Source organism: Elephas maximus, chromosome 3, assembly GCF_024166365.1.
Source record: "Elephas maximus indicus isolate mEleMax1 chromosome 3, mEleMax1 primary haplotype, whole genome shotgun sequence".
NCBI lineage: Eukaryota > Metazoa > Chordata > Mammalia > Proboscidea > Elephantidae > Elephas > Elephas maximus.
In genome coordinates this window covers 121,504,893-121,526,957 of record NC_064821.1, presented here as the reverse complement: position 1 = coordinate 121,526,957, position 22,065 = coordinate 121,504,893, and the positions used below count along the sequence as shown (strand labels likewise).

Sequence of the window (22,065 nt, the reverse complement as noted above, 5' to 3'; positions counted from 1 at the left end):
TTTAAACCCAGGTGTTCTCACACCAGAGCTTGGGCCCCTGCCCTTTAGAGCTCAGTTAAGCATATAGTTAAACACCAACTATTGTTTTTTTACATTTCTAGGAGCCCTGGTGGTGCCATGGTTAAACACTCAGCTGCTGACTGAGAGATTGAGCAGATGGAACCCACCAGCTACTCCTTGAGAAAAAGATGTGTCAGTGTTTGTCTGGAAAGATTAACAAACCAAAAAACCAAACCCATTGCTGTCGAGTTGATTCCGACTCATAGCTACCCTATAGGACAGAGTAGAACTGCCACATAGAGTTTCCAAGAAGTGCCTGGTGAATTCCAACTGCCAACCTTTTGGTTAGCAGCTGTAGCACTTAACCACTACGCCACCAGGGTTTCCCTGGAAAGATTACAACCTTGGAAACCCTATGGGGTAGTTCTACTCTGTCCTATAGGGTCATTGTGAGTCAGAATCGACTTGACAGCAATGGGTTTGGAATTTTTGGTTACATTTTTCTAGTACAGGCATTGTCAGCCCAGTGAGACAAATTTCCTTTTTTATTTGTATTTATTTTGTTTGTTTTCATTTGAGTCCACATCAAAATTTTTCATATAAGAGATAAAGAATAGCTCTAAGTCCACTCTAAGAAAGTAACTAAGTGTCCTTTCATCATTACCTATCATCATTTTTGTTTCTTTAGTACCTAAAAACAAGGCAGCTCATTCTCATTTCAAAGTACAAATACAGAGAATGCCTTCAGCTCATGTGCAGCCAGGAATTGCCTTCTCTAATGATGTTCTATTGGATGATTTGATCCAAGTCCCCAGAGACTCAAATACAATCTACAGAGGAAGTGGCAGTATACAAGTCATGCAAGCAAAGAAATTATTGATGCATTGGCATAATCTATGCACACAGTTCAATGTATCACTATAGAGATGCAATGATTAAAAATACACCTTTTTCATAAGCCCACATCAAGCACGTCTGCTCATCTTTTTCACCGCTAGACCTGCTGGGATCACAAGCTACCAGATTCATATCAGCTCCATTATCCAGTAAGAACTGAACCAGGCGAATGTGACCGTGGTAACAAGCAGAGTGTAGTCCTATAATAGAAAGAACAAAAGAAAGAAAAAGAGGAAAACCGAACTCCAACTTTCAAAAGACAGCCATCACCACATAATAGTATTTTTGCTAGAGAAATAAAGCAAGATTGATTTCTTTGATAAAGAATTAATTGCATTATTCAGTAAATAAGACAATACTTTATTAAAAGAAATATTCTGTATTAGTCAATCCTCTATATAGACACTGTTTTACATCAGCAAAATTTCTAGTATGTCTACATCCATTGCAATTATCAAGAACAAATGTTAGTATATTTACACAAGTAAAAGAACAAAGACTTTAAACAGGTATTTCTCTTGGGGGCAGGGCAATATGGTCAGTCTGTCCCTGATGTGACTACAAAGGGGATACATTGATTGCAGAGAATTTAAAACAATAATGAAACTAAACAAAAGTCCAAAAGTTGGTCTGCTTTTTATTATCATCATGCATCATCAATTCTAAATGATGTCATTTGATAAAACTCCCCTCCCTACTGGGACTGACCACTTCCACCATGCCTCCTCCCTTGACACATCACTGTTCTTGAGCAATGATATGCATCCGGTGCTGGTGGTATTCTCACCACAGTCTTACCAGTGTGCCCATCCCTTCCTTGGTGGTTGATGCTTATGACGTTCTGATCAAGAAGAAATTTAACCAGGTCAATGCTCTTGCCATAGGTACAAGCACTGCAAAAATATAACATAAGGAAAATAGAAGACACTGATTCACCGGGATGAATTTGCCCGATTCATACAGTAGATGCTGGTATGTATGCAAGAGTGCCAAAAAGATGAAGAAGTGAGAGAGAAGGAAGGAGAGAGGGGAAGGAGGTAATGAAAAATGCAAGCACACTCTGTCTTAAGAGAATAAATAAAAGTGTGCCTATAGAGTAGTTAAACCCTATAGATTCACACATCAGGGTCTTCAAGAAAGGAGTTGGGTAAAATGTTTACAATTTTCTTATCAAGTATTTCCTATGAGATTAATTCTTTTTCATAAAAAGGGGGAAAACATTGCAAGAGTTTCATCAAGTTTTCTTGTCGGAACCTAAGAATTACAATCAAATGAGGGATTCCAGGAGGGTCCTGAGAGCTTTATTCAAATACAGGTCATAATAAAAAAAAAAAAAAAATTTTTTTTTTTTTCATAATAGTCTGAAATAATTCCCCAAAAAGCCATCCACTGTATCACCTGAGATTTCCTTGACTACCAGGTAAGATCTCAAAGCTTTCCTTTTACTGAAGGAGCACTGGGTGTCCAGTCAAAATCCCGATTCAACTACCAGATCTGCCATGTACTAGCCAGGGGACCTCAGACAAGTCCTTTGAGCTCTTTGAGTTTTACTACTTATAAAATAACAACAAATAATACTTTCTCTACCTGCCACACAGTGTTACTGGGATTTTCAAGTGAATTAATGCCTATGGAAGCACATTACAAGCTGTTGAGTACTATTGATTGTCAGCTCTTTCCAAATGGGAAATAGTTTTTGTGGAAAAAGTAACATAATTCAAGATTCAAAGAAAATGTTGTTATAGGTAAATTTTACAACTACATTTGTTAAAGCAGTTAATTGAAGTTCTAATTTCTACTGTTCACTGGGAAAGCTAAGATACACGGGAAAAAAGAGGATTTGTGTAAGATAAACCATGCCTCCACTTCCCGTCAGTCAGTTGGTCATATTGTGGTTGCTTGTGTGTTGCTAGCATGCTGGAAGCTAAGCCACTGGATTTCAAATACCAGGAAGGTCACTCATGGTGTACAGATTTCAGTGGAGCTTCATGATTAAAATAGACTAGGAGAAAAGGCCTGATAATCTATTTTTGAAAATTAGTCAATGACCCTATGGATCACAACAAAATACAGTTCTGTAGTGCTGGAAGATGAGCCCCCTAGTTTGGAAAGCACTCAAAATACACAGTGGCCACAACAATGGACTCAAGCATACCAATAATCGTGACAATGGCACAGGACTGGGCAAAGATTCCTTCTTTTTTTTCCTGGGGACATCATTAGTTGGAGTTAACTTGACTGACAACAAACAACAACAAACCATGCCTAATAATGACTGCTGGGGTTTGGGGCTCTTATTTATTTATTTTTGAATAGTAATTCTCATAATTTTTCCCTGTAGTTTCCCTCATACCTCTTCTTTTGCTATCACTTGTTCACTAGCAGTACTCTACTTCCAAACCCTAGGGAAGTATGAGGTATGCCATGGGTGACTGGAGAGAGCTAGCATTGGGCAAGGCCCCATCTAAATCATGGTTAATGGAAGGGCATAGGGACTCAGTTCTAGATGAAGAGGTAGTTCACGGAGCCTTGTTATTTCTTCTTCCTGGGATGGCCTTAGCACTTATCTCATTGTACTATGGTAACGAATACACCTGTCTACCTTGATACCTTACAGCTAGAGCTACTTTAAGGAGGGAAGGGATCATGTCATCTTAATATCTCTACCAAGACCATCACAAGGCAACAACCTCAATAACTCTTCCTTGAATAACTAAATGAGTCGAATGAATAAAATGTCACAATCTCCTTAACAGCCTATATATAAAAAAAAAAATATATATATATATTAAAATATATATATATATTAAAAAATATATATATATATTAAAAAAAACAAACCCAAACCTATTGTCATTGAGCCGATTCTGACTCATAGCGACCCTATATGACAGAGTAGCATTGCCCCATAGGGTTTCCAAGGAATGGCTGGTGGATTCGAACTGCTGACCATTTGGTAAGCAGCCAAGCTCTTAACCACTGCAACATCAGGGCTCCTAACAGCCCATAGCAACATTAATATTTGCATTATAAATAGGACTCATAACACTTTGTTTTCAATGTTCCATATCTAAATTGCCTTATTATTCCTTTCCTAAGCAACTGCTTATAGGAAATAAGACATTCTGAAAAAAAAAAAAAAATATATATATAATACATACAGTGAAACCTGTGAAAGCAGAACTCAACAGGACTGCCTTGTTTCTCTGAGTCTCACAAGTTTTCCACCTTTGACAGGGTGCTTCTTACCACTTTTCTATCACTCTCCATTAGTAGAAAATATTTGAGTTTTCATTTTCTGACAGGTTTCTGCCTTGCGCAGGTTCCAGCTTTCACAGCTTTTACTGTGTATATACGTATATACATATATAGAGATATAGATATACATATATATACACATACATACATATGTTTATAGACAGTAACAGAAATGGATTGAATGTTTACTATGTGCAAAGCACTGTGAATTATACATAACAGAAAATTTCGTAGTTGATGACTTTCTCATGTAGGAGGAAAGTTTCTTTATAAATATACTTCAAATGAGTAGAAATAAAAATATTAATGTTATTCCCAGTAGTTACCAGCTTATACAAAATAACACAACTGGATACGTATTTTTAACTTCACAAATGTTCTCGTGTAGATAATCTTTTGAAGCTGACAGTCACCCTCTGATTACGGTTGGTTCCAATTTATGTGCACAGAGTAGTAAAATGATTTGAAAATTAGCCTGAGGTGTCAGCCATACCAGGCATGATGTAATGGAGAAAGAGGATTACAGCAACCCATACATATTTGTTCTGCCAATTGTCCCCTTCAGAGGCAGATACCAATGATTCATTTTGACTGAAGGTGTAATCTGGAGAGTTCTCACATCTATTCTGCTATTGAGTGTATAGAAACAGTCCAAATATTTTGGTATTAGAACATGAAGATAATGTAAAAAGCAAAGGATTTGGAATTAGGTAGGCATTTTACTACACAATTTACTAGCCATAAGAAATTTTGGCTAGTTACTTAGTTCCCTTAACTTCAATTTTCTCATCTGCAAAAAGAGGTAGGAAATACAGCTTCATAAAATGGTTATAAGGATTAAATGTGATAATGGATGCAAATCAGCTGGCGTATAGTCACCACTCCTTAAATGCTAGTTTTCTTCTTCTACCTTTTAGCTGACTCACTTGGTTGTTAAGATAAATCTAGAAATCAATGTAAAATTTGACAGGTTGATGCCTAATGTATACATACAAGCTTAATTTTAGTTCAATATGAAAAAAAAAAAAGGCTCTCCTCATCTTTATTATTCACTGATCTATGTAAACAACATGTTAGCCCCAATCAAATACATTCTTCAGAGGTTGCAGACTAGCCTGGAAATCTGTAATGTGTAGGTGAATGGCCTTATAATCAAGATTTACTACAGTCATATTACTTGCTTTTGTTTTTATGGTAAAACAGTAACCATCTAAATGTTTAAACTGAGTGCTTTAAATGTCATATCCACCTTCCTTTTGGGCATCTTAGGGAGCTATGACTCTACTAGCAACCTTATTTGGAGGGTGGGGAGGGTGCAACTTTTTCAATCCCAGCTGCTCCTTCAGCGTACCTTTCTTGTGCACGCTGTTAAAGGCGCTCCTGGATTCCTAGAAAGGAGCTAACGCCCTCTTAGGTGTCTAAGTGGCCTTCGTGACTAGGCATTCACAGGCTAACAGGCGGATTTCTTAGATAGGTAAACACATTTGCACGTAAGCTTTAAGTGGTGAGGCAAAAAGTATCACATTTGGTGCTGATGAGCTCCGGTAATGAGATTCTTGTTGGAGGAGGATTATGGGCACTGCCCCTTTTGGCAGCTTTCCCCAAAGTGAAAAGGAATAGAAGCAATATGCTTACAGATGTTGATATGCCTGTTGTCATGGCAACATCGGTCTCTGTCTTTGTGGCTGCTGCTAGGAACACAGCATCTGGCTCCTGCCCCATCTGTTGTACTACTGTAGCATCTGCTTCCACCTTTTCTTCTGGGCATCTAGCTTGGGTTCCTTGTCCCCTGCCCACCTTCTGCTATCCCCCTCTGATGGCAACATCTGCCACTATTTGTTCTAGCTTTATGTACAAAATTTCAGGCGCCGTAGGGTGTCAGCCAAGTTTACTGACTATTGCACTTAAATTTTTTTTTTTTTTTTTACCTGTGAAAAGCTGTTTCACTGAAGATGTTTTCCTTAGTCAGACTTTCTGTTCCTGACATTTGGATGATTTCCTTGGCAACTTCAAATTTGCCATTGTAGCATGCCCTAGAGTTAAAGAAAATATTTTGTTAATAATAAGAGGGTATACACACTGTATCCTGAGGACCTAAGAAATGATACATAATACTCACAGATGCAAAGGGGTGTCTCCATAGATATTAACAACATGGGGCCGAACTTCCAAATTGTGTTGGAGCAGGTACTTCACTATATCTTGGTGTCCGAAGCGAGAACAGAAATGGAGTGGGACATGCTCTTCATTATCCTGAGCATTCACTGTCATCAGCAAGAAAGGAAAAGGTATGTTATCTGGAATCCTGTTTCTCAGCCTTCGTGTGTGCAGTGCCAGGGACTTATCTAAGAGCCTGAGACTCTCGGAAATTGCCAACTAATGATAACAATAAAGGAAATTAAGTGCAACCAATTAAAAAAGTTATAATTCTAGTCTATTGCTTATTACCCCATTAAGCAGAATTTCTTCTAAAAAAAAAAAAAAAAAGACTTTCTTCTAGTTCCCATAAATTCTATGGAATGCATCTAATCGAATCTACCTTGCACAATGGAATACTTCAGGAAAATAATAAGCTTCCTTTTTTTATTTTTTTTGTACTTCTGGCCTTATTTCCACTACTATCTCCTTTCAAATGGATTTTTTCCTTTGGAGGTTGTTAAAAATAGATTCTGGACAGAGTGCCATTCCCGGACGTATTGGTTCAGTAGGTTAAAAGGGTAAGACCTGGCACCTGTATGTTTATAACACTGTTTAGGAGATTCTGATATGTACCTTTACCTGAGAACTATCATACTACAGTATACAAGTGTGGTAAAACAAATAGAAAAAATTTATTTTTTAAAGAGTGAGGCAGACCTTATCGTGGTACCCTACACAGGTCACTTAACATTTATCCAGTTGTTCACTCAGTAGTGAGCATTTATCTTTCTCTTGGCCCAGCCGGCCTCATAATCTCTTCCTACATTTGGGAAATTCTCTATACCGCAAGTGCTAGTGAGAGTTCACACCACCTACCGCTACAGAAGCTGAAGATGTGCTTTCCAAGCCCCCTTTGGAGTTAGGGCACAGGATTAGCATAGGGTGACTGCAGTGCAATGGCTTTCTCTTATATATGGCATTTCTGGCCTTGAGTTCATAATTCTGCCAAAAATGATCCGCCAGCTGGGCTATGCCCTTGAAAGGGATTGACCAATTTCTATGCAAATAGGGTGTATAAAGCCACCCAATAGCATGAGGTGAACTTGCAGGGAATTGGCCGATTTGTGGCCCGGTTGGGAGGGCCATGCCTTGAAACTGATAAGGAGCTTATCTATAAACAGGCAACCTGACATGTTTTTAGGGAGGCACCAAGAGTGAGAAAGAGGGGACTTCCTAAAAGAACTGTAATATGGGACAAGAGATGTAACACTGAAGATAGTGGGAGACAGCACGAGATGACAGCACCAGATAGCAGCAGCAGCACCTGTGGCAGAAACCATGCGACCGGCAGATGGCTATGGTGGTGCTTACTGGCCCACAGACAGAGAAGAGAGAGTTGAGTGCCTTCAGGCAGGAGGCTTGCTGATAGAGCAGGGTGCCACTGAGCACTTGTTAGTGGAGCAAAAAGAGCTATAACACTTGCCCAAGTAGGGCAGAGGCCCAGCAAGTCCCAGCAGCAGAGAAGAAGCCTCTGGAGCCTTGCAGGCTCCAGGCAATGTGGCACCAGCCGAAGGCAGAGAGCTGTGCACAGCAGAGAAACGGATCAGATAGCACCACAGAAAGGAGCCAAGAGAGCTACCCTGGTTGAAAACCATCCTGGTTGAAAACTGTCCTAACTGATGAACTGCATTCCGTCTTCCGAGTTGTAGCCTATTACTTTCAAGTTGATTCTGATCCTAAGTCGTAGCCTGCTACTAACTATAAGTACAGTTTGTGAGTTCTGTGAAGATGCTGCAGCAAATTATCAAAGCCACTAGGGGAAGGAAGGGTGCTGGGGCCGGGGGGGGAAAGTAGTTGGTGTTAGAGACTACGGGGTAGCACAGCAGCTTGGACAAGTTGGAAATCTGGGACATCTTTAACCTCTGCCTCAGAAGAACCAGCTTTATGCTGATCCTTACTAAAGAAATTATTCGTTTAGTGACCATATGTCCTGGTTTAGGCTTGTTATCCTGGCAAAATTATTAATAAAGACCCTTTCACTCTCAACAGTTTGGACACCTATTGATAGGCTCTTCCAATCAACACACCACAGCAGACTTTGACTTCACAACTAACGACACAAAAGCCAGGGCCCTATCAATACTGGCAATGTGGCAGAGGAGGCAGTTGCTTCACCCGATTTCCATTAGTAGGAGGGGTAGCAACTCCAGCCACAGATTCACTGTTATTGCAAGTGCAGTTGTTGATGGGTGTTTCCGGTGCGGGTGGCAGTGTGTCTTCTCAGACCACTTTTGAGGCATGATTTTGTATGTTGTTTCTCACTGTGAAGATTCCAAACATGGTTTTCCACCCTTCTTGGGGGCGATAATGTAAGCTACATAGTATCGTTTAATATATTCTTTTTAGGCTTAAATTAGAAGGAATTAGTTTCTGATGCTTGCAAGTAAAAAAAAAGAAAAATTTTGACTGGTACAGACATATTCCTCAACAAGTATTACATAGTCACTGTGCTCCAGGCACTGTACTAAGAGCCGGAGATACTATTTTCTTATCAGTAGTAGTGAAGGTAACTCCAGGGACACTGAAAGGATTGAAGGAGATCGTGTTTCGGAAGTACCTAGCATGCAACCTGCAACGTATTAGACATTTAATAGAAGTTACTCTATCCTTTTATTATTTCCCTTCTAGAAATTTGCTGTGTTAAGGCCAATTAGCTATAAATGAATAAAGTTCATACCCTTAAATAACTTACAGTCTAGTTGAATAGTAGGTATGTACAGGCTTGAAGTAATAACTGAACACCAAGATGCTAAAGTTCAGATGTGGTTTTAATTCAACTTTTGCCAATAAAATAATTGGATCAACTTCTCTACAGTCATTTTTTAAATTTTTGAATTACTTTGTCCATTGGTACAGTGTTGTATTCAAAATAGAAAATAATAGCCCTTAACAAATGTCATTAATTCTCGTTCTTGTATGTGTCTACAGTAGAAATTTTCTGTAGAACCCAAAGATTGAAGGAAAGGAAATGGAAGGAAAAAAAAAAAAAAGAGAGAGAGAGAATAATGAAGGCTAGGAAGGAAAAGCAAGGAAGATAATATTTAATTTAAAAATATGCATCTAGTTTATTAATAATTGGAAACCCTGGTGGCCTAGTGGTTAAGAGCAATGGCTGCTAACCAAAGGTCAGCAGTTCAAATTCACCAGACACTCCTTGGAAATCGTATGGGGCAGTTCTACTCTGTCCTATAGGGTCGCTATGAGTCAGAATCGACTCGACGGCAATGGGTTTTGTTTTTGGATTATTATGATCATCATTTAGCATTTTATGAACACTGATTTAGACCTTGTAGCTGCTATTTTTATAGACAATCATTCTCATTATTGTCCTACAAGATCTTAAGCCAAACGGAAATCTTTTAGAAAGTCACTGAGCCCTTCCTCCTAAGAATGTTATTGAAAAATAAATCTTTGAATCTTTTTTTATTAATGAGTGGCTCAGACAGACACCCCTTCCTTCAGAAGAATGTTCCTGGTTCTTTTGATTATTTTCCTTTTTATGATACTTTTCCTTTGTTCACATTCTGTTGAAAGCCAGGAAAAGTCAATACCATGAGTCAATGCTTGAGAACAATCAGAGTCCAGGGCATCTGGAGGGTCGAATAAGAGCTCTTGAGGTGAGGAGGGCACATTGTAAAGCAGAATGCAGCACAAGCCTCCATTAATTCACAATTTACCTTTGGCCATCCCTGGCCCTATCCAACGTTATTCTTCTCCAGTTGAATCAATAAACTTCAAAGTAGATTATTTACTTGGTAAATTACCTGCAGTGGCCTAGAAAGTCTTCTGGTCAAAGAAAATGTAAATAACAAACAAAGAGAGAGATCAGGAGAAATCTGAGATCAGACATAGAGTTTAAGTGAATATACCAGTGTTTCTGCCTCATTCTTTGTGATCTACTGGGTTTTGTCTTGGACCAATTTGCAAAGACAGAAAAAAGTATATATTATCTTTATTTTATCTCAGGGAAGTTGAATATATGAATGATATTCTATTGGCTCTAACTTAATATCGTATTGACAGATTTAAACTAAGGAGGATTTCAAACAATGGAATGCATGTAAATCATTATCAGGAAAGTATTTAGTACCCAATACACTACTTGGAAGAGAGCAGGTGTTCAGTAATGTTTTTTAAAAGAAAGATTATATAGATGGGTGGATGCTTCTGCTTTCTTATTTCTGCTTATTGACCTTTAATATAAAATAAAAATCTCCAAATTAACCTAGCAATGTCAGAAGATCCCAGAGTCTCTTTAAAATAGCTCCCAAATGTGTCTTAAATAAACTTTCAGTAACAAAATCTGTGTAATAGCTCCAATAAGCTATATTTTACAAAAAAGAACACTTCATTGTATTGGTCATGCACTAGAAATTCTTTGTGGCTTTCTGTAATCTTTAGTTCCATTCTAAAGGATTTTGTTATTTGAAAGAATTATCATATTTAACATTCAAATGACAAAAATCAATAAATTCTGAATTTAAATTTTCCACTATCTTCTTTATTAAAATGATAAAAGTGTGGGGATTGTGCCACTATCTTCTTCTTATGGAGTGCAGTGATATTTTGACCTTTTCAGTCTCTGTAGGCAATGCATTTCTCCTTTTCCATTGTCCTAAGAGGTACAAAGACCAGAGACTAAAAACATACATGACTGAATAGGTCAGCCTCCAAAACATGCTGAATTGAAGTGGCTGCTTCCAGAATTACATAGTGGCTAATTTTGTAACCTGAATTTATTTTCATTTGTGACATTCTGTTACCATGGAAACATACTGTAAATACCAGATTTCAAATTGCGCCCCTTTAAGGGTCATTCACTTAGTCTCCCTCTGTGTTCATTTACCACAGGCAAGGTCCAGATCTAAAATAAATCATTTGGAAGCTTAGCTGCATTTTGGAATAAATGAACTAACTGACAATAAGTCCTGTGTAGTGTCCAGCAGGCACAAGAGATCTTCTGGTTTATTCTTTGCAGTTGGTTGAAGTGCAAAAGGAGCTTAAATATCAAGCATGTACTAGAAGGAAATAAAAATACTTAAAACTCTGAGTCATGCTGTCTTTTGATTTTTTAAATGATTGAGTAGGAGGCATGCAGTGCTTGTATAAGTCATAAAGAAAATGCTAAAATTAAATGATATGATGCTAGTATATAGGGAAGATACAGGTGCAATGCACATTTCAATGCCTCTTTCAGAAGAGTCCTTTGATCCTGGAGACATTCTGATCATAAATGACACTCATTTTGACACCACCGAGCTTTGGAGTTGTGCAAAGAAAAAAAAAAGTTGAGGTTGGCATTGATAATAAAAGGAAAAAGTGATGAGGTGGCTGACCCCTTGAAGAGCAAGGCAGTTTCAAAAGCATAATTATGTGTTCAGTGATTCACACAGGTGTACCTCTGCCTATTCTAAACTGACAGAATGAAAGAGACTGCTTAAACAAGGTCCAAGGAACAGTGATCCTTACATCCTGACAACGCAGGTTGTTTATAATAATGGCATAGAGAAGAGAACAACACAAACTATGTTTCTCAAATTATACAAAATAACATGGAAACTGTCTTAGCCCCTCACCATTGTTGTCTCTTGGACTCTTTGTGCCTTCCTTATGAGTAGATGAAAACAATGATTAGCTTTATTACTTGAAAATCAATCTGAATTTCGGACCAAGTTGACTGGAGGCTTTAGAGGTTTGACAACCTTGTCCTTTTGGAAATGTGCATCATTCCTGCTGCAAAGGCCAGCATCTCTTACAGCTGGGCTCTTAATTAGGTCTCTCGGGGGTCAATGGAAGAATGTTGGATATGCCTGAGAGAATTTAATGGCAAGATGTAACTCTGAGTGAATTCGTGTCAAAAAATAATTTGTGAGGAAAAAAGAAAGAGTAAGGAAGAAAATCTCCCCAGACTCTATTTATAAGCAATATTCCAAAAGTTCTTTTATAATTTAGAAAATAAAAATTCAAGGGAAATTGTATTCTATTAACTGCACCTAAAGTCCTTTACTATAAACCTTTATTAACCTGATTGTACTCAACCTCTTCATAGCCATTAAAAATAATAGTAATATAGTATCAAATATTGGTGAGGATGTGGGGAGCAATTAGAACTCTCATATATTGCTTGTGGGAGTTAAAAATAGTACAAATATTTTAGAAAACTCCTTGGCAATTTTCTAAAATTTTAAACATATGCATACTGTGATGGTTAAGATTATGTGTCAGCTTGGCTGGGCCATGATTTTCAGTGTTTATATATGATCACTCCCATGATGAGATCTGCTGTGAGTAGCCAATCAGTCGAAAGGGAGTTTCCTTGGGGGTGTGGCTTGCATCCAAATATAAGCATTTTGGCTTTTTGCTCACTCTGGATCCTGCGGCTGCCCCCTGTTCTTCTGACCTCCAATTCTTGGGACTTGAGATATTGGCTTATCTGCCATTCTTGGGATTTGTCATCCTTCACAGCCTGCGAGTGGATCCCTGCTCCCCAACCTACTGATCTTGAGTTCGCCAGCTCCTGCAGCTACATGAATCAGGAGAAGCCTTGTGGTCTTGCCTGTCAATCTTGGGATTCCTCGATATTCACAGCCTATGAGCAAAAGCCCTGCTTTACAATCTGCCAACCTTGGGCTCACCAGCCCCAGTGGCTACGTGAATCAGGAGAAGCCACTATCCTAATCCGTGGGCTTGAGACATTCTAGTCTCCACAAATCACATGAGCCGTTTCTTTGATATAAATCTGTCCCTATATATATTTATACACGTCACTGGTTTTGCATCTCTAGAGAACCCAGCCTAAGACACAGAAAACAACACCATCCCTCTGACCCAATAATTTCACTCCTAGATATATACCTAAGAGAGAAGAATGCATATGCTCACAAAAAGACATGAATAAGAATAGTAAATTCATAACAGCCAAACACTAGAGGCACTCAAATGTCCATTAAAAGGAGAAAAGATAAAAAAAAAAGTTACATTCATACCATCTTCAGCAATAAAAAAAGATCAAGCTATGATACATACGATGACATGGGTAAAAGTCAAAAACATTTTGTTGAGCAAAAAGAAGACAGACACAAAATTACATGAAGTTATGTAAGCAAATTACATGAACTTCAAAATCAGACAAAATTTAAACTCTGGCAACAGAAGTCAAAGTATTGATTAACCTTTGGTACTGGAGGTAATTTAGAGAGGGGGCATAAGAGAGCTTTTCAGCGTGAGGAAAATATTCTGTATCTTGATCTGCTGATGATTACATCAGTGTATGTATAAGTAAATGTTCGAGATATACACTTAAGATTTTAGAATTTTACAGGACGTAAATTCTATCTCAATTATAGAATTAGTGAATAAAAACAAAGAGAGATGGTTCAGAAGTGGTAAGGAGTTGCCGGTCCTGACTTGGCGGGAGCTCTCAGGCACAATCCCTTGGAGCAACTGTGACAGGGCTGGCGGTAAAGTTCCAGATGTGGTTTCCTCAGAGAGAGGCAGTGAGCCACACAGCCTACTCACACCTCCAGAACCAGAGAATAATGGTGCTCTGAGCAAAAGCTAAGTACTTGTGTTTATTTTACCGTGTCCCCAGCCCCCAGCCAGCTTCAGGGGCCGTTGATTTCCCTGGGCCTCAGATAGGTCCTGCAACATGCTCTGAGCCATTCTCTCAGCCTTGGAGAAGGGATAAATTAACAACTGGGGGAAAAGATAATCTGCTGGCTCCACTAAGCTGAGGAGCTCAGGACAGAAGTGGCTCCTGTCTAGGCACAAACGGTCTGTGGACTTTGAATACCTTCCACCCCTGCATGGAACTGTGTGGGCCCATTTCAGGAGAATAGGCCCTTGTTGGCAGACTGTAACTGTTTCAGTTGTGTGATGGAGAGGTGGGTGTTTGATGTTTGACACCACTTTGCCTATTAAACAGGGTCTTTACCCACCCACATCAGGGGCCTAAGGACGGTTGGCTTCACCCGCATCACATAGGCACCTGTGACAGTGGTCCAAAGACAAGTGATACCTCCCAGTCCTTACAACTAAAAGCATTGGGTGCCCCTGGTCCAGTTGCAGAACCCACTTACTTGTGCACTCCAGGGAAAAGGGACACACTTTCCATGCAGATGCTCGGGGGATGGTTGTCTGCCCCCTGCCTTGCTCAGAGCGTGACCCCCAGTTGCAACCAGATACCTATGTCCACACTAATTAACCCTGACCTTCTAAGACTGTAGGACAGAGCTGGTACCACACACTTGCTGACCAACTACCTGGACACCTGAGCTGAATCCATACAAGAAAAGTGAATGGACTCCTAGGCTCATATACATGATAACAGCTACAGCCATCTGGTGACAGGATGTTGGAGCTTCAAAGGTGAAAAATAACCAAGCTAGCTCACTCAAGCAGCCTCTTTGGGCATATCAAGACAAAACAAGGCAAGAAGTTAGGATGCAGTAAGCAAACATAAAATAAACTGATATCATAACTTATAGATGGATCAGAGACAACAGGCAATATCAAATCACATAAAGAAGCAGCCCATCATTGCTTCAACAAGTGCTCAAAACAAAGAATCAAGGAATCATCCAGATGAAGGTGTATTCCTGGAAATACCAGATGTAGAATACAGAAGATTAATATACAGAACACCTCAAGACACCAGGAAACAGATCAGGCAAAATCCAGATCAAGCCAAGGAACACACAGATAAAGCAGTTGAAGAAACTAAAAAGGTTATTCAAGAACATAATGAAAAATTTAATAGGCTGCAAGAATCCCTAAAGAGACAGCAATCAGAAATTCAGCAAATTAGCAATAAAATTACAGAATTAGACAACTCAATCAAAAAAGAGCACAAATGGCAATATTAATTTCTGACAAAATAGACTTTAAAGTTAAATCCACCACAAAGGATAAGGAAGGACACTATGTAATGATTAAGGGGACAATCTACCAGGAGGACATAACCATATTAAATATTTATGCACTCAATGACAGGGCAGCAAGATACATAAAACAAACTCTAACAGCATTGAAAAGTGAGATAGATAGCTCCACAATAATAGTAGGAGACTTCAAAACACCACTTTTGGTGGTGAAGGATAGAACATCCAGAAAGAAGCTCGATAAAGACACGGAAGATCTAAATGCCACAATCAACCAACTTGACCTCATAGACATGTACAGAACACTCCACCAAACAGCAGCCAAGTGTATTTTTTTTTCCAGCACACACTGAACATTCTTGTAGAATAGACCACATATCAGGTCATAAAGCAAGCCTTAGCAGAATCCAAAACATCGAAATATTACAAAGCATCTTCTCTGACCATAAGGCCATAAAAGTAGAAATCAATAACAGAAAAAGCAGGGAAAAGAAATCAAACACTTGGAAACTGAACAATACCCTGCTCAAAAACGACTGGGTTATAGAAGAAATTCCAGATGGAATAAAGAAATTCATAGAACCCAATGAGAATGAAAACACTTCCTATCAGAACCTTTGGGACACAGCGAAAGCAGTGCTCAGAGGTCAATTTATACCAATAAATGCACACATACAAAAAGATGAAAGTGTCAAGATCAAAGAATTATCCCTACAACTTGAACAAATAGAAAGAGAGCAACAAAAGAAACCCTCAGACACCAGAAGAATGCAAATAATAAAAATTAGAGCAAAATTAAATGAAATAGAGAACAGAAAAACAATTGAAAGAGTTAACAAGACCAGAACTTGGTTCTTTGAAAAAATAAACAAAATTTATAAACCATTGGCCAAACTGAGAAAAGAAAAACAGGAGAGGAAGCAAATAACCCGAATAAGAAATAAGATGGGTGATATCACACCAGACTCAACTGAAATTAAAAGAATCATATCAGATTACTATGAAAAATTGTACTGTAACAAATTTGAAAACATAGAAGAAATGAATTCCTAGAAACACACTATATATTTAAACTAACACAAACAGAGGTAGAACAACTAAATAAACCCATAACAAAAGAGATTGAAATGGTAATTAAAAAACTCCCAACAAAAAAAAGCCCCAGCTCAGACAGCTTCACTGGAGAGTTCTACCAAGCTTTCAGAGAAGAGTTAACACCGCTACTACTAAAGATACTTCAGAGCATAGAAAAGGATGGAATACTTCCAAACTCATTCTATGAAGCCAGCCCATCCCTGATACCAAAACCAGGTAAAGACACCACAGAAAAAGAAAATTACAGACCTATATCCCTCATGAAATGACATGCAAAAATCCTCAACAATATTCTAGCCAATAGAATTTAACAACATATTAAAAAAAAAAAAAATCACCATGACCAAGTGGGATTCATACCCAGAATTCAGGGTTGTTCAACATGAGAAAAACAACCAATGTAGTCCATCATATAAATAAAACAAAAGACAAGAATCATATGATCTTATCAATTGATGCAGAAAAGGTATTTGACAAAGTTCAACACCCATTCATGATAAAAACTCTCAGTAAAATAGGAATAGAAGGAAAATTCCTCAACATAATAAAGGACATTTATACAAAGCCAACAGCCAACATCATCCTAAATGGCCCAGAAAACCAATGGAGAGAGTCTGAAAGCATTCCCCTTCAGATCGGGAACCAGACAAGGTGCCCTTTATCATCACTCTTATTCAACATTGTGCTGAAGGTCCTCGCCGGGGCAATTAGGCTAGATAAAGAAATAAAGTGCATCCAGATTGGCAAGGAAGAAGTAAAAGTATCTCTATTTGCAGATGACATGATCTTATACACAGAAAACCCTAAGGAATCCTCAAGAAAACTACTGAAACTAATAGAAGAGTTCAGCAGAGTATCAGGATACGAGATAAACATACAAAAATCAGTTGGATTCCTGTACACTAACAAAGAAAACATCAAAGAGGAAATATATCAATACCATTTACAGTAGCCTCCAAGGAGATAAAATACTTAGGAATAAATCTAAGCAGAGATGTAAAAGATCTATACAAAGAAAACTATAAGACACTTCTTCAAGAAACCAAAAGGGACGTACCTAAGTGGAAAAACATACCTTGCTCATGGGTGGGAAGACTCAACATTGTAAACATGTCTATTCTAACAAAAGCAATCTATAGATAGAATGCAATTCTGATCCAAATTCCAGTGACATTTTTTAATGATTTGGAGAAACAAATCACTAACTTCATATGCAAGGGAAAAAGGTCCTGGATAAGAAAAGCATTACTGAAAACAAAAAACAAAGTAGGGGACCTCACACTACCAGATTTTAGAACTTATTATACTGTCACAGTAGTCAAAACAGCCTGATACTGGTACAATAACAGGTACATAGACCAATGAAACAGAATTGAGAATCCAGACATAAATTCATCCACATATGCGTAGCTGATAGTTGACAAAGTCTCAAAGCCAGTTAAGTGGGGGAAAAGACAGTCTCTTTAACAAGTGGTGCTGGCATAACTTGATTTCCATCTGCAAAAAAAATGAGACAAGACCCATACCTCACACCATGCACAAAAACTAACTCAAAACGGATGAAAGACCTAAATATAAAATCTAAAACGATAAAGATGATGGAAGAAAAAATAGAGACAATGCTAGGAGCCCTAATACATGGCTTAAACAGTGTACAAAACATTACTAACAATGCGCAAACACCACTATAGCTCCTAAAAATCAAACACCTATGCTCATCTGAAGACTTCACCAAAAACGTAAAAAGGTTACCTACAAACTGGGAAAAAGTTTTTTAGCTATGACATTTCCAATCAGTGTCTGATCTCTAAAATCTGCATGATACTGCAAAAACTCAACTGCAAAAAGGCAAATGACCCAATTAAAAAATGGGCAAAGGATATGAATAGGCACTTCATTAAAGAAGACACTCAGGTCGATAACAGATACATGAGGAAATGCTCACAATCATTAGCCATTAGAGAAATGCAAATCAAAACTACCATGAGATTCCATCTCACTCCGAGAAGGCTGGAATTAGTCCGAAAAACACAAAATAATAAATGTTGGAGAGGTTGGGGAGAGACTGGAACAGTTATACCCTGCTGGTGAGAGTAGAAAATGTTATAACCGCTTTGGAAACCCATTTAGTGCTTCCTTAAAAAGCTAGAAATAGAACTACCATATTATCCAGCAATTCTACTCCTTGGAATATATTCTAGAGAAATGAGAGCCTTTACACGAACAGATATATGCACACCCATGTTCATTGCAGCACTGTTTACAATAGCAAAAAGATGGAAGTAACCAAGGTGCCCATCAGTGGATGAATGGATAAATAAATTATGGTATATTCACACAATGGAGTACTACACATTGACAAAAAACAATGATGAATTTGTGAAACGTTTCATAACATGGAGGAGTCTGGAAGGCATTATGCTGAGTGAAATTAATCAGTTGCAAAAGGACAAATATTATATGAGATCATTATTATAAGAACTGAAGAAATCGGATAAACAGAGAAGAAAATATTCTTTGATGGTTACAAGAGTGGGAGAGGGAGAGGAGCATTCACTAATTAGATAGTAGACAAGAACTATTTTAAGTGGAGGGAAAGACAATACACAATACAGGAGAGGTTGGCACAACTGGACTAAACCAAAAGCAAAGATGTTTCCTGAATAAACTAAATGCTTCAAAGGCCAGAGTATAAGGGGCAGGGCTTTGGGGTCCATGGTTTCAGGGAACATCTAGGTCAATTGGCATAATAAAATCTATTAGGAAAACATTCTGTATCCCAGTTTGGTGAGTGGCGTCTGGGGTCTTAAATGCCAGCAAGGGGCCATCTAAGATGCATCAATTGTCCTCAACCCACCTGGAGCAAAGGAGAATGAAGAACATCAAAACACAAGGTAATTATAAGCCCAAGAGACAGAAATAAATATATCAGCCTGATACTACATCAGCCTGAGACCAGAAGAACTAGGTGGTGCCCGGGTACAACCAATGACTGCCCTGACAGGGAACACAACAGAGAAACCCTGATGGAGCAGGAGAGCAGTGGGATACAGACCTCAAATTCTCACAAGAGACCAGACTTAATGGTCTGACTGAGGCTAGAAGGACCCAGAGGTCATGGTCTCCAGATTGAAACCATTCCTAAAGCCAACTTTTCAGACAGAGATTGGACTGGAGTATAAAATGGAAAATGATACTGGTGAGGAGTGAGTTTCTTGGCTAAAGTAGGCACATAAGTCTATGTGGGCAGCTCCTGTCTAGAGGGAAGATGAGAAGACAGAGGGGGACAGAAGCTGACTGAAGGGACACAGGAATACAGGGTGGAGAGAAAAAGTGTGCTGTCTTTTTAAGGGGGAGAGCAACTAGGAGTGTATAGCAAAGTGTATATAAATTTTTGTATGGGAGACTGACTTGATTTGAAAACTTTCACTTAAAGCATGATAAAACTAAAAAAAATTAGGAAAAGAATTGAGTTAAACCATGTAAAGAAGGATTTGCATACAGTTTTAATAAATGCATTAAAAATAGTAAATTATGACTTGTGAGATAAAGTAGTACATGAATACAGGATTAATCAAATATTGAATAATCAGCTACCAAAATTATTCTTTGGTAACTAAAAAAAGCATATGTAAAAATAATACAGATAATAAGAAATTGCAAAGGTCTTCTAAAAATATCACCTTACCATCTGCTTTGCTGCCTTCTTCCACCAAAAGTTTTGCAATGTTAAAGAATCCTTTTGCAGATGCCAGGTGGAGGGGCCTATCTCCAACTTCACCACTTACATTTACATCAGCACCAAATTTCAAAAGGAGCCGGGTGACCTAAAGGATCCATTCATTTGAAATTGATATCAAAAGTAGAAAAAAAAAGTTAAAATTGATATCGAAAGTTAAAAAAAAAAAAGCTTTCAGCAATGTAAAAGATGATGTATCATTAAGGCTTTTTCTTAGATTATTTTCACCCGCAAATAATAAAAAATCTTAACTCTACTGGCCTAAACAAATTCAAGTCCAGCTCTATCTCTAGCTCTGGCTCTATCTCTATTTCTGTCTCTGTCTCTATCTCTACATCATCTATATCTGTATCTGTAGATATAACCACTGAACATGAAGTCCCCAAATGTTACAATTACAGGGATGGTTAATAAAACAGCTTAATGACATTGTCAAAATTCAAGTTTTTTTCCACCTTTCTGTTCTGCCATGCTCAACATGTAGTCTGAATCTCCTCGCCGTAGAAGGAGAGCTGCAGTTTTCCAGGCATTACACACCAAAGTCCATAGAGTAGAGCAAGAAAGCGCCTCTTCTGTTTGGAACAAGGAACCTCTTTTTTTTTTTAAATCTAGGAATTCCTTCCTTAAACTGCTCCAGAAGACATCCCCATACGCCTACTTGCCCTAGACTTTGTCTTCTGCATCTTCATAAGCCTATTGCTCAGCAAAAGGAAATATTTATTGTGAGTGGCTTAGACTAATCAAGATCTAACCCACAATGGCTGGGGATAGGGGCATATTATCCAAGCACAAACTGATAGGAGGAGACTGAATAGTAAGAAGAAAATCATGAGCCTGCAAGCAAGGTGGCAGTAGTGGGAACGATAGTTTTGCGTAAGCAATCAACAGTGTCAGCTGTTAAGCTTATAATGAATGATTTTTTTTTTTTTTCAGTAAAGAAGTAACATAATCTACTGGTTAACAAATTAAAGTCCAGAGTAAAACAGACTGAAGTTTGAATCCAGACTCTGATTCTCAGTAGCTGCGTGACCTTGAGAATATTAGTTATTTTTTTTATTTTATAAAATTATTTGAACCTGTTTGTTCATCTGTAAAATGGGAATAGTAGACTTACTTCATGGGTTGTTGTGAGGATCAAATGACAAGATTTGTTTAATGTGTAATTTTTTTTTGTCTTTATTGGTGAATTAAGATAACGTTGTTTATCTTTCTTGTTTCAGAGTTATTGTGATGACCAGATAAAATATGAAGAGGCTTTGAAAAAATCAGAATTGCTCTGCATGTTTTTGCCTTTGCAAACCTGCTTTTGCCATTTCTTCTGTTTTCTATCAACTCTCTTATCAAATCCTATAATGCAGGTCTTCATTGTACATAAATAACCTTGTCTAAAGAGCCACCCATATTTTTCTTTGAACAATCTTTTCCAAAGTCTCCTTCTGGCCAAAGCCAGTGGTGGATTACTTAATTCTTATTTTTCATGACAGTCCCATGCATATGTCATCACTGTTCATATTGGTCCTGGAATTCTGGGTCCTTTTCTGGACTTGTGAATAAGTTGGAGATAGCCACACTAGCCCCTCAGCATCTTTCCAATTAGCTGAGACTCTATATCCAAAGAGGCAGTGAGGGACAAAGTGATGGAGTATTTAGGAGTCTTCCTGGGGTTTTTTTCAGGCAATTTCTGGTATTCCTTAGGATCATTTGTATACTCACTTAGGAATTTTCCAAATAATTTCTCCAAGCCTCACAATGCCTCCCCTGAGAATTCAGAGCTCACCTCAATGATCTCAAGAGGTAAATTAGGATGCTTCTGCGCCATTAAAACAACAGTTGCAGAAGCTTTCCTCTATTGTCCTGACCACTGACTTGTTAGCACAAAAGAGAATTAAGCTCTAAAACTACTTTGACTTCCTATGTGGCAGAAAATAAACATACTTGAGCAAAAATCCCTCAAGAGTATAGTACACATGTGGTAGAAATTCTCAGCAAAATATTCAC

The 22,065-nt window shown here is 38.2% G+C and overlaps 1 protein-coding gene across 5 annotated transcripts in view; it reads right to left on the bottom strand.

Moving 5' to 3' along the window:
• The window catches only part of TNNI3K (TNNI3 interacting kinase), a 380,317-nt gene that overhangs the window by 217,364 nt on the left and 140,888 nt on the right, over window positions 1-22,065 (bottom strand). For all 5 annotated transcript variants that reach the window (XM_049879574.1, XM_049879578.1, XM_049879575.1 and 2 more), the window contains 5 exons: window positions 20,017-20,155; window positions 6,275-6,419; window positions 6,084-6,188; window positions 1,696-1,790; window positions 948-1,097 (listed from right to left, as the gene is read on the bottom strand). In XM_049879574.1, coding sequence (XP_049735531.1) covers window positions 948-1,097; window positions 1,696-1,790; window positions 6,084-6,188; window positions 6,275-6,419; window positions 20,017-20,155 — 634 coding nt within the window. The remainder of the gene's footprint in view (window positions 1-947; window positions 1,098-1,695; window positions 1,791-6,083; window positions 6,189-6,274; window positions 6,420-20,016; window positions 20,156-22,065) is intronic.